Below are 12,313 nucleotides of genomic sequence, written 5' to 3' on the forward strand. Positions count from 1 at the left end.
TTCATCATTAAAGAAAACACTGTGATAAATTCTTAGGTTGTATTCATCTTCAAAATCTTCATAGAAGAGTCAAACCACTTGGGTTCAAAATGATAGGCTCCTATGTAGCTTGTTTGTGGTCATATCATTTGGTTGACCTTTCAGTATTCCCCTCTTTTGCCTACTACTCTACATTCTGCTGCCAGGATACCCACTTTCGAATCTCCTATCACCTATATTCTACACTCCAACCCCTCTTCCTGCAACTCTCCATTAATGGTCCCTTTCTAGAATCCTGGCTTCTACATGTAGTCTTACTAAAACACACAAAACAAAGTTTGTAGCTTAGATGCATATGTGAGAGAACATGTGATGTTTGACTTCTGTGGCCTAGGTTTCTGAACTTGTCATCATTTCCTGTTACCTATATGTACATCTATATTTCACACTTTCATTTTTATTTAACCTGAATAATATGCTAGTTTAGAGAGGTAAGAATCACAGTTTCCTTTACCCATGTTTTAGTTCGTGGACATATATAGGTTGATTCCATTTCCTAGATACAGCCAATAACACATCATTGAACATCATGGGCAAGTGCTCATTGGTAAGATGGCAAGTCGTTGGAGTTTATGTCCATGAGTGGTTATTGTGTATTAGCTTCCTCTTCAATTAAATCCTTCCATTTTGGAAGAATCTCCTTAAAGCACAGGGCATGGCTAGGCAGTCATGGTGCATGCCTTTAATCCCAGCATTTGTGAGGAAGAGGCAGGTAAATCTCTGTGAGTTTGAGGTCAGCCTGATCTACAAAACAAGTTCCAGGATAGCCAAATCTACACAGAGAATCCCTGTCTCAAAAAACAGCAAAACGGGGGCTGGAGAGATGGCTCAGTGGGTAAGAGCATTTCCTGCTCTTCCAAAGGTCCTGAGTTCAATTCCCGGCAACCACATGGTGGCTCACAACCATCTGTAATGAGGTCTGGTGCCCTCTTCTGGCCTGCAAACATACACACAGACAGAATATTGTATACATAATAAAAATAAATATTTTCAAAAAACAACAAAACAAAACAAAAGAAAATCAACCAACCAACCAACAAACAAAAAACCAAAACATACAGGGCATGAAAAGAGAGGTAAAGGAATAGGATGTTCTAATGGTTCTCATGCTTCCTGATGTTGCAGCCCTTTAATTCAGTACCTCATGTTGTGGTGACCCCCGTTCATAAAATTATTTTGCTATTTCATGACTGTAATTTTGATACTGTTACGAACTGTAATGTAAATATATCATATACAGGGTATCTCATATAAGACCCCAAAGGGACCATGACAGAAGGGGTGAGAGACACTGCTGTCAGGTGAGGTGATAAATTCAGTCCTGCACAGGAATTCTGGAAGCTTAGGAATAGAAAACTTCATAATTTTGAGAAATCATAGAAACTGACATATACTGAAGACCAGTGGTGACATGAAGCCTTGTGAACTTACTACTAGATTCTCGAACTTTCTGTTCACAGAGATCGTTGTTTGATTAGCTAGACAGCAGGTCATTCATATGAATTCCCTTTATATGTGTATAATATGTATGTATTATAACATGTATGTATTACACATCATGTATGATATGCATAATATATATGATACACCTCATATATTACATGTATAACATTACATATAATGACATATATGTGTGTGTATATATATATACACACAAAATGTGTGTGTGTGTGTGTGTGTGTGTGTGTGTGTGGAGAGAGAGAGAGAGAGAGAGAGGTTCATTCTATCAGTTCTGTTACTCTAGAAAACCCTGAATAATACACAAGGATTCACAATCTCACGGCAAACTTCTTGATGTTCTGACTTTTACAACCTTTATACCCCCTTCTTCAAAAACCTTCCTTTAGCCTTATATTCAGGAGTGTTTTACATATGTATCCATTGGGCCTGGCATCCATGGTGGTGATATTTCATTTATGATCTAACAAAACTTGCCTAAGAATCAGAACACAGCGCTAGTGGCACTAGCTTGTCATATAGATCCAGGTAGTGGTGGCACCTTTAATCCCAGCACACTGAGTCAGAGGGAGGTGGATTGCTGTAGTTCAAGGCTACCCTGGGATACATGAAACTAGTCCAGTCTAAAAGAGAAGCAGAGCTCACACAAAGGTAATCCCAGCACTTGGGATCACATGCCATTAATTCTAGCACTAAGGTGGTGGTGACAGGAGTGATATGGCTGGGCAGAGAGAGGAATATAAGGTAGGTGGAGATAGGAGCTCAGTGTAGTCTGAGGAAGCAGTCAGAACAGGATCTACCCTTTGATCTAAGCATTGATAGAGGTAAAAACCCTCTCGCTGCTGTGTTTCTCTGACCCTTCTGGTTTCACCTTCTGATAGATGACTCCAAGTTTTTATTATTAATACCAATTAGAATTCATGCTACAATTCACAACTCTCCATTTTGATTACTTGTTGTTTATTTGTAATGGTCTAGGTTACAAAGAGATGATGGGTGAAGACTATGCTTATCTATGGGTATAAGGAAAATGTTTACATTTTTTTAGGGATTATGTTGGTTTAGTAAAGTGTTTCTCCTTCAAGATTTATGGCTTTACCAGCACTGAGTAGTTAACCACTGAGTAGTTAGTAATCAGTCATAGTTCCTCTTTTGTTAAGAATTTCTTAAGTCCAACTAGAGAGCTATTGGTTACTATCAAGGTAATCTTGCAGCTATTGCACTCAGGGTTATTGTACCATAATGAATATTGATGTGGTTCATAGGCATCCTAGCAGGATAAGACTGTCCATTAGCTTCTATTTTTGGAGGACTGAATGGTGCTTCTGGTACCATGCAGGCTACTCTTAAGAGAGAAGTTATATTTATTTTGAGCCAAGGACTCTGTGTTTATTACCAGTTGTCATAGACTCATTATGAACACCAGGCTGTCCATGACTTCAGCTTTCCTTGCCCCTGCCCTCTGAGTGATGGGATTAAAGGCTTGCATATCATTGTAAACTGCACATAACATTTTATTATCATGTCATTACAGCCTAGTTGATAGACATGATTAAACAAGTAGATCTTATTTTTACTGATATTAAAGGCCTCCAATTCACTGAATTGGACACTCTAATTGAAATATATGAGTTCCCAGATCCACATAACATATTGATAGGAATCTCTCAGAACTTCAAAGAAGAACAGCAAGCTTCATAAAATGAATTGAAACAAAAAGGAAGACTTCTGGACTCTTAGTAGTACCTGGTATTAAAACAGAAAATGATACAACCAAAGTGAAATTAAAAAATTTTTCTATTATGGGCTCACTCTCTCATCTCTGTCACACATGCACAAATGTGTGTGTGTGTGTGTGTGTGCGTGTGCGTGTTTCATATACTGCCCATTTTCATTTCATATCTCTCTACTATCCTGGTCCACAATTATAATAAATCTTTGCTTGGGATCCCCTCAGGTTAACCAGAGACAACTGTAACAATGTGGGTTTGAAGCTATGTGTTGGAGTCTGGTGGGCTCAGTAAAGGACTAGAACCAAAGGCAATGATTCTTTTCCTCCAATGCAACCATTGCCAATGTTTGACAGGTGAAGGGTGGGGCCCTGTGAGCCTTTCCATTTCCTAGACTGATGGTGGTCTATTGTGAGGTCAATGCAGGTAAATACAGTTGCTGTTGGTTACTGATTACAATAGTTGTATGGAGTCTAGAGAACAGCATGTATTAACCCTTCCTCCTTCCCTTCTTTTTTCTTTTCCTTGTCCTCCTCTATGTTCCCAGAGTCATAGAAGGAAAGGTGCAACTGACATTTTTAAAACTGGGAACACATACCTTACTTATTTTCTGCATCTGGGACATTCATCATTCATCTACATTCATCATTGTATTATTTTTTCCTATATTTTATGTAAAAGTAACTTTAGCATTAGCCACAAAAAGAATTAGAGTTAGTAAAATATCAAAGGCACCTTCTAGGGGTGAGAGCAGTACAAAACGGGATGAACTCACTACTGGGCCGTTAGTAATGGGGAGACCACTGACTTCTGGATTTGCCTATTTCTTTTTAAAATCCAACTTTTTGAAATTTCTCTTCCCAAGGCACAACAATTGCAGTGTTTGGTTTTGGCTTGTCATGTTTGTGATGGGGATGGGACGCTGACATCTGAATTTAGCCTGTTATCATTTGGTGTAAGTAGGTAACTGGGGAGGGTGGTATTAAAGTCAAGGTTTCAGAACTCACTGTGGGCGTCAGATAGGGGGATGCAGTGTCCTCCTAGATCTCTTCTGGTCTAGGATGGCAGCAAGCATGTGCGGAGGCTGTGCAGAGCGGGTCCAGGACATCCTGACAGCTGAAGTTGTGTGGTAGTCATCCTGAGATGCCCCAGGTGTTACAGGTTTTAGTGGGTCTGAGACACTCAACCAGAAACAGACACTGGGAGGGTGTGGTCCATTGGCTGGATTTAGGGAGTGGGAGGATTTGGAGGAGTGACGTAAACGGAAGCTGGGACACAAAGTGAGCGCGGGGAAATTGAAGAAAAATCAAGGTCGACAGAGCTGAGGGTCCATTTCCTGTCTGTGCTCAGGGGCTTGCACCTTCGGGAAGCTCGTGGTGCAGACTTTGGAGAGGAGGACACGACGGGGTGCCGTGGGAAAACGAAAGCCCCTGCCCCCCTCCCCCCCCCGGAGCCTCAGTCACCGAGCGGGGCGGCCTGGGAAAGTCAGCACCGCAGTGGCGGGAACTGCAGCCCGGGAGCCCTGGAACCTCCCAGGTCAGAGGAGCTGCGGGGCTGGGACATAGGAGGGAAGGGCCCAGGGGTGCGAGCAGTTACTGAGATGTTCATTTATCTCAGAAACTGGTTCTGAAGTTCTGTAGTGTATGTCTTACCTTGGTATATTTTAGATCACAAGGAATAAGCCTTTTTATTTTTTAATTGGTTTTCTGCCAAAATATTTTTTGTAAAAATAATCTAATAGAATATTTAAATATACCTGTTAAGATTTGCAAGCATGATTCTCGTTGCAATGGTAGAAACAACAAAGCTTTTGAAATTTACAAGCATGCATACTAACTTACATGTTATAACACTTCCCTACTCAAGAGACTGGCACATTTACCTGGAGACTTGGATTCGCCAGAGCTTTTACATAATAGTCATGAAAGGAATGCCTGGAAATTTCATTGAATCTTAAAGTGTTATGCCCAGACCGTGAAGTCCCCCCAAAACCAACAAGGAGACCGAGTCCCGTATGTAAGAGCAAAGAACCTTTATTTTATACAAGTTTGCAAACTCGGTCTCTCCGTGTATCCGATGTATTGGAATAATCGGGGAGCCCTGAGCTCAGTTAGAGTTGGGTTTTTAATAGTAGTAATGGTGAGGGTGAGGGATTTCTAAGGTTCAGGATCCTTAATTGGCTGACATTTGCCTAGGGGTGTCCTGGTGAAAAGCGATGAGTGTGTGCTGGCAGGTATTTATCTATTCTTCACATGAAATTCATTATTGCCATGTTCTTCTGACTTTCCTGTGTATGTTTTGCCTCGAATTTATTATCTGCAGTACTGCTTTAGTGAAATGAACTATGACTCTCTAGAATCCAGTTATGTCTCCATCAATTTTTAAAAGTGTCGTTTTCTTTGTGCAACAGAATGCTTGATGGTGATTTTCTCTTCAAGTTTCGAATTTCTTTCCATGTTCTCTTGTCTTTGGAATCATTGACCAGACAACTGGTAGAATTCTGTTGCTTGGTTCTTTTCATGTGGTTTGCCATTGTTCTTTAACAGATTTCAGTATTAATTTTTGCTTTTCTTTTTTTGCCCCCTGAAATGAAAGGGAAACAAGCCATCTATTTATTTTATTTCACTGAAAGAGAAACTCAAAGAAGGGAAATAGTAAGAAATGACTGATTCTCCAGTAAACATGTCACAGGTCAGTGGTCCTTTCCTCTCTTTATCAAAACATGTTATGCTTAAATATATTGAAAGCCTTTAATCTTCCGCTTCTGCTAATTTTTAAAAAATTTATTATGAATAATTCTGTAAACAGCCAAACAACAAAAATCACACACTGAAATTAAGCAGACCCAAAGGTGATACAATTTAAAGTACTTTTATGTTAGAGTCACCATAGGGAATGCAAACTCTGGAACCTCACATACAATTTTATATTTTAACAGCCAGATACATTGATTTACTTATCCACCACCAGAATCTAACTAGGAAAGCACTTAGCTTTATATCGTTTTTCATAACTGCTATTCATTACCTGCATTCAGTCCCTGATAATTTAACTTTTTCTGTTTTCTTTTTTCCATGTTGTACTATGCCTACATACATTGTTCTATATACATATATTATTGGGTAGAATCTGCATTTGAGCAAACGTGGTATCTTCTTTATAAAAGTATATGACCACACTTAATATTACAAATTTTGGATTTATTGGTTTTTCTGAAAATTTTTATTATATTTTATCTCTTCAGCTGAATAGTACTCTATTTTATACAATTTTCATTATCCATTCATCTTTTGATAGATAATTAATTTCATTTCAATACTTTTCCTCTGTGAATAAAACAGAAGTAGACATGGGGTATAATTATCTCTGTAGTGTGGTGTATTATTCTTTGGGTATATGGCCAGGAGTGAAAGAGCTGGGTCATGTTAGTTCTTGTTTCAATTTTTTCAATAATCTCCAAATTTATTCCTATAGTATGTGTTTTAATTTGTACCGTCCTCTTCATCAACAGTGAATAAAGCTTCCTTTCTCTCCATTAGTCATAAATTTTTATTGTTGGGTTAGTTAATGAAAGCCATTCTGCCTGTGGTAAGGCAATATTTTGAAGTGAATTTATTTTGCTTTCTGTGATGGCCTGAATATTTTTTAGATACTGAATACTTATGCAATATTTATTGGTCCATTTCAGTGGTTTTTAGTCTTTGAAAAATATCTATTTCATTCACTTCAGCATTTGTTGAGTTACAGTTTTATTTCCTCAATATTTAGTTAATTTAATTTTTGGTAAATTCTTGCTCTGAGCATTATCCAAAATTTCACTGGTATAGATTCTCTTAGCTATACTTTAAACATTTTTAGATGTGTTTTTGGACTTCCCTCAGTTTTTATTACCCTTTGGGAGTGAATTGAAATAGTCTTCAAAACTTCTTAAATTGTTGTCTCATTTGGCTTATGCATATCCTTAGGGAAATTTTGGATTATATCAAATATCGCTGATCCTGATTTTCCTATTTGTTCATAGTGGCACAATCATTCTCATAAAATTAATTCCATAGAACACTTATATGTTGATGTTAAATATCACAGTATGTAGTGGTGTCACAGTCCCTTCCGCTGTGGAAAAATCTCCTTTATCTATTTATTTACTTATCCACCACCAGAATCTAACTAGGAAAGCACTTAGCTTTATATCGTTTTTCATAACTGCTATTCATTACCTGCATTCAGTCCCTGATAATTTAACTTTTTCTGTTTTCTTTTTTCCATGTTGTACTATGCCTACATACATTGTTCTATATACATATATTCTGTTGTATATATATGTATACATATATATAATATACATATATTCTATATACATATATAGACCTATATTCTGTCTTCCACACTACCCTCTTGCTACTTATTGGTGTGTCATTGTACATAGAGTTTAAACATCCCACCTAAGCTTGTTAGAATAGTTGTGTAAGGCACAAATACATATGTGATTGTTTTACTGTCAGTGTTTTAGCATGATCTACAGGTACAACATTTAAAGCATATTTTCTCATCATAATTTTTCCTTCTGAGACACGTCTGCTGTGATCCTGTGTAATGTAAACACAACATCCGTGACAGATAAACTGTGTCCAGGCCTTAAATATATTTCCTGTTTCATGAATACTGTAAGAATATTTTGTTACCAAGTTTCCACAGAGTTAAAACTTTCATAATGGAATGTGACTGTATTGCAAATTATATTTTGCTCATCTACATTCCACCTCCTTATATTCAAAAAAGCACCCTATGCTTTGAGGTAGCACATGGTCAAACCATCCGTTTTTGTTTCAGGGCCTGTTGACATTCCGGGATGTGACTGTGAACTTCTCAAAAGAGGAGTGGGAATGTCTGGACTTTACTCAGAGGGCTTTGTACATCGAGGTGATGTTAGAGAATTACAAAAACTTGCTGTTTGTGGGTGAGAGCATTTTGTTTATAGAATTCCTAACCCATCTTTTGTTTGTTCTCACTTTATAGGATGTAAAATCTTGTCAGCTGTCCTGAAAAAAACAACAGGAAACATTATTTAGTCTAATTTAGCAAAATTTTGTAGTAGGAAAGAACTTTTTCATGCTACTTAGTTTTGTCTTTCCAGTTTCCATTTCAGAGATGCCATCCACCCCTCAATATGGTTCCAAGATTCATTCATAAACTCAGTAGCATGTAATATTTCCATCCATACCTTAAAGTCCCATTCATTTTTATTTCAATTGATATTTTTATTTTAATTGTGAGATACATTCAAGATATACAAACTGAGAAGATTAAATACTGAAGAATTTGACAAAAAGTATAAATTGATAAACCTTGCCTAAATTCCTCTGCTTTGTGTTTTCATGTATTAAGTGCAGTACTATCTTAGACTTTTGTATTCTTTCTAAAAGTTCTTGTATGGGTAATGGGCTACCTCAAAGAACATGGAGATTATGTATGCAAGGTAGGCATGGCCACTTATCTGAAAAGAATGAAGTGAGAGAGGAAAGAGTAGTTACAACTATGGTGGGCTAATGAATGAATAGGAGAACAATGAAGACTTCAAGTGAAAGAGAAATCAAGAGTTGAAAATGTTGTGATGTTCAATTCCACTTGAAAGAATTCCCGATTACTAATTTAGTGTAGTATCCTGGCCCCAGAATGCATCCTTCCTGTTGTAACTGTTAGAAGATGTTGTGTTAAGTCTAATGTGAGCTCATGAAGTAGGATTAGTCTGTAATTGCCTTCATTGTATGCATATCTACATATTACATCCTTCATTTTCCTGCCAATAGAGAGCACACAGACATTCTTCTGGGAAATAATCTCAGGAATCGGTGTACAGAGTGACAGGAGAATAATCCTATGAGGAAAGTTAAAAAATAAAGCAGTGTGTGGAGTTCAGACAGTTGAGTGTAGAAATAGGCAATAGTTGTCCATGACAGCCCTGCCTCAAATGACCTAGAGCCTCTGATGTCTGCCAGAGTCCTGTCTTTGCACCCATTACTTTTTAAGAATCTAATGATTTTTTTTTTTCTAGAAAGAAATAAACCCTCTGATGCTTTTTAAGTAAGACTTTAATCTTTAAAGGAATTGGGTCTTCCCAACAGTATTCTTCATTGTCTATCACTTAGTAAGTGCAAACACTGTGAACCTGTGATTAGGTTAGACTCTTCATCAGTTTCTCAGAAGAAATAGTTTAAGATAGAGACATGTGTTCTAAACATAATTACTCAGTGAACTTTATCCCAAAGCTAATTCACATCCCTCAATTATTTTTTCCATCTTTTTTCCAATTAGAGATTTTTGGCAAAGATAAGAAATCTGTTGTAAATAACTGACCTTTGAAGACTATCATGCTACTTTTGTGAGAATCCATACAATTACAGTTAATGAAACATGCCCATTACTGGGAGCTCTAATCCATATAGTTTCAGGTTCACTTATCTTAAAATAGAACTTAGGGAGACAGTCATTTATCATATGTTGATTATTGAAACTCTATTAATCTGAATTGTACTCATTTTCAGAGAACTGCAAATGTGATCCTGTCCATCAACATGTGAAGACTGAAAATCAGTCTTGTCAGTGTAATGAGCTTGACAAACTGCTTCATGATCTCTCCATGTGTGCAGTTTATAGGACAAATGAAACTTCAGAAAACTCTAATAACTATAGATGCAATAGTCACAGGGATGCCTCTGTTAGCTCATCAAACAAAGATAGACATGAAAGCATGCACACTGGAGAAGAACCTTGCAAATCTAAAGACTATGAGAAAGCATTAAATTTGTGTTCCAACATTATTCAAGATCAGATACTCTACACTACTAAGAAAGAGCACAAGCAAGGAGAATATGGTGACTATTTTGACTCTACATATAGTCTTTTGCAGCAACCAATCTACATCGGTGAAACACCACACCGTTGTCAGACATGCGCAAAATGCTTCAGGACTTCCTCAGACCTCAGAAAACATGAAAGGATTCATACAGGAATTAAACCCTACAAGTGCAACATTTGTGAAAAATCCTTTACCCAGCGTTCAAGTCTTAAAATACACCAAAGGCTTCATACTGGGGAAAAACCTTACAAATGCAAAGAATGTGGAAAGTCATTTCGTCAATTGTCAGGAATCAATAGCCATCAGAAAACACATACAGGAGAGAAGCCTTACAAATGTAAGGAATGTGACAAGTCCTTTGCACATTATTCCAGTTTCAGGAGACATCAGCGCTCACACTTTAAAAGCCATTACAGACTCCACACTGAAGAGAAACTTTACAAATGCAATGACTGTGACAGATCCTTTCCCCACTATTCATCACTGAGTAGGCATAGGAAAACTCATTCTCTAGAGTTTCACAAATGCAAAGAATGTGGTAAGTCCTTTATTAAATTATCACAGCTTAACATGCATTACAGAATTCATACTGGTGAAAGGCCTTACAAATGTGAGGTGTGTAACAAATCCTTTACTTGGAAATCAATTCTTAGAACACATCGGAAAATGCATACTGGGGAGAAACCTTACAAATGTAAGGAATGTGACAAATCCTTTACTGAACAGTCATATCTTAGAAGACATCAAAGTGTTCACACTGGAGAGAAACTTTACAGATGTATGGAATGTGACAAGTCTTATACCAGCTGCTCATATCTTAGAGCACATCAGAAAATTCATACTGGAGAGAAACTTCCTAAGTGCAAATACTGTGAAATATCCTTTATTCATATTTCAAGTCTTAGAAAACATCAGAAACTTCATACTGGAGAGAGACCTTACAGTTGTAAGGAATGTGACAAATCCTTTACCAGTTCCTCAAATCTCAGAAGACATCAGAGTGTTCACACTGGGGAGAAATCATACAAATGTATGGAATGTGAAAAGTCCTTTTCTCAGGACTTATATCTTAGAGAACATCAGAGAGTTCATACTAGAGAGAGACCTTACAGTTGTCAAAAATGTGCCAAATCTTTTTCCCAATCTTATGATTTAAAGAAACATCAGAAAATTCATACTGGAGAGAAACTTCACAAATGCAAAGACTGACATATCCTATATCCATATTGCAAGTTTTAGAGTAAATCAGAGAGTTCATACTGGAGAGAGACCTTACAGTTGAAAGGACTGTAACAAATCCTTTTCCAGTTTCTCAAATCTTAGAAGACATCACTGTGTTCACACTGAGGAGAAACCCTACAGATGTATGGAATGTGACAATTTCTTTACCAGAGATCCATAATTTAGAAGGTATCAAAAAATTCATACTGACAAGAGAACAGTATGAATGGATATGTGACAAATCCTTTTTCCACTCTTATGGTTTAAGGAGATATCAGAAAATTCACAATGGAGAGAAACCACACAGATGCAAAGACTGAGGCATCCTTTATCCAGATTTCGAATCTTAGAAGATAACAGAAAATTCATACTGGAGAGAAACATACCATTGTAAATAATGTGATATAGCATTTCCCAGTATTCTCTACTTAAAAATTGCAACAGTATTTAATAGAATACTGTATTCTATTATATAAATAATATAAATAATATTACATATAAATAATATGTATTTATATGTATTAATAATGTAATATTAATAAATATTAAATAATATTTATATGTAAATATAGTATTTAATAGAAACATAAAGATACAAAACACATGAAAGTCTTTAATGAAGGTTTACATTTTAAACAATATCCTAGAGTTTATATTAAAATAAACTTCTGCAAATGCAATAGTATGAAAAGCTTATTTCTTTTAATGTGTATGCATGCTTTGCCTGTAAGTATGTCTGTGTACTACGTGGATGCCTGGTGCAGGAGGAGGACAGAAGGGGTCATCAGATTCCCTGAAGCTGGAGTTATAGGCCATGGTGAATTGCTATGTCTGTGTTGGGAATTGAACACTGGTTTTCTGCAAGAGCATCCAATGTTTTTACCCACTAAGCTATGTTTCCAGCCCTCTAGTAAAAAATGTACTAAAAACATGTATTTTTTCAACATTCAAAACTCATAGTGTCAGATGTGATGGGGCAGTCCTTTATTCTCATCACTCAGGATTCAGA

The 12,313-nt window shown here is 36.9% G+C and overlaps 1 protein-coding gene across 1 annotated transcript; it reads left to right on the forward strand.

Moving 5' to 3' along the window:
- Positions 1–5,214: 5,214 nt before the first annotated feature.
- LOC125411832 (uncharacterized) lies at positions 5,215–12,077 on the forward strand. Its single transcript, XM_085691195.2, has 3 exons — positions 5,215–5,918; positions 8,058–8,184; positions 9,770–12,077. The coding sequence occupies exons 1-3, from the start codon at positions 5,889–5,891 to the stop codon at positions 11,290–11,292; spliced, it is 1,680 nt and encodes a 559-aa protein (XP_085547321.2). The 5' UTR covers positions 5,215–5,888; the 3' UTR covers positions 11,293–12,077.
- Positions 12,078–12,313: the final 236 nt, after the last annotated feature.

Source organism: Myodes glareolus, chromosome 1, assembly GCF_982192425.1.
Source record: "Myodes glareolus chromosome 1, mMyoGla1.1, whole genome shotgun sequence".
NCBI classification, from domain to species: domain Eukaryota; kingdom Metazoa; phylum Chordata; class Mammalia; order Rodentia; family Cricetidae; genus Myodes; species Myodes glareolus.

Excerpts from the sequence above, each read along its gene's own strand:
- LOC125411832 (XM_085691195.2), top strand. The coding sequence starts at position 5,889 with ATGACTGATTCTCCAGTAAACATGTCACAG. Across the intron at positions 5,919-8,057 it reads CTCCAGTAAACATGTCACAG|GGCCTGTTGACATTCCGGGA; the intron begins GTCAGTGGTCCT and ends TTTTTGTTTCAG. Across the intron at positions 8,185-9,769 it reads CAAAAACTTGCTGTTTGTGG|AGAACTGCAAATGTGATCCT; the intron begins GTGAGAGCATTT and ends ACTCATTTTCAG.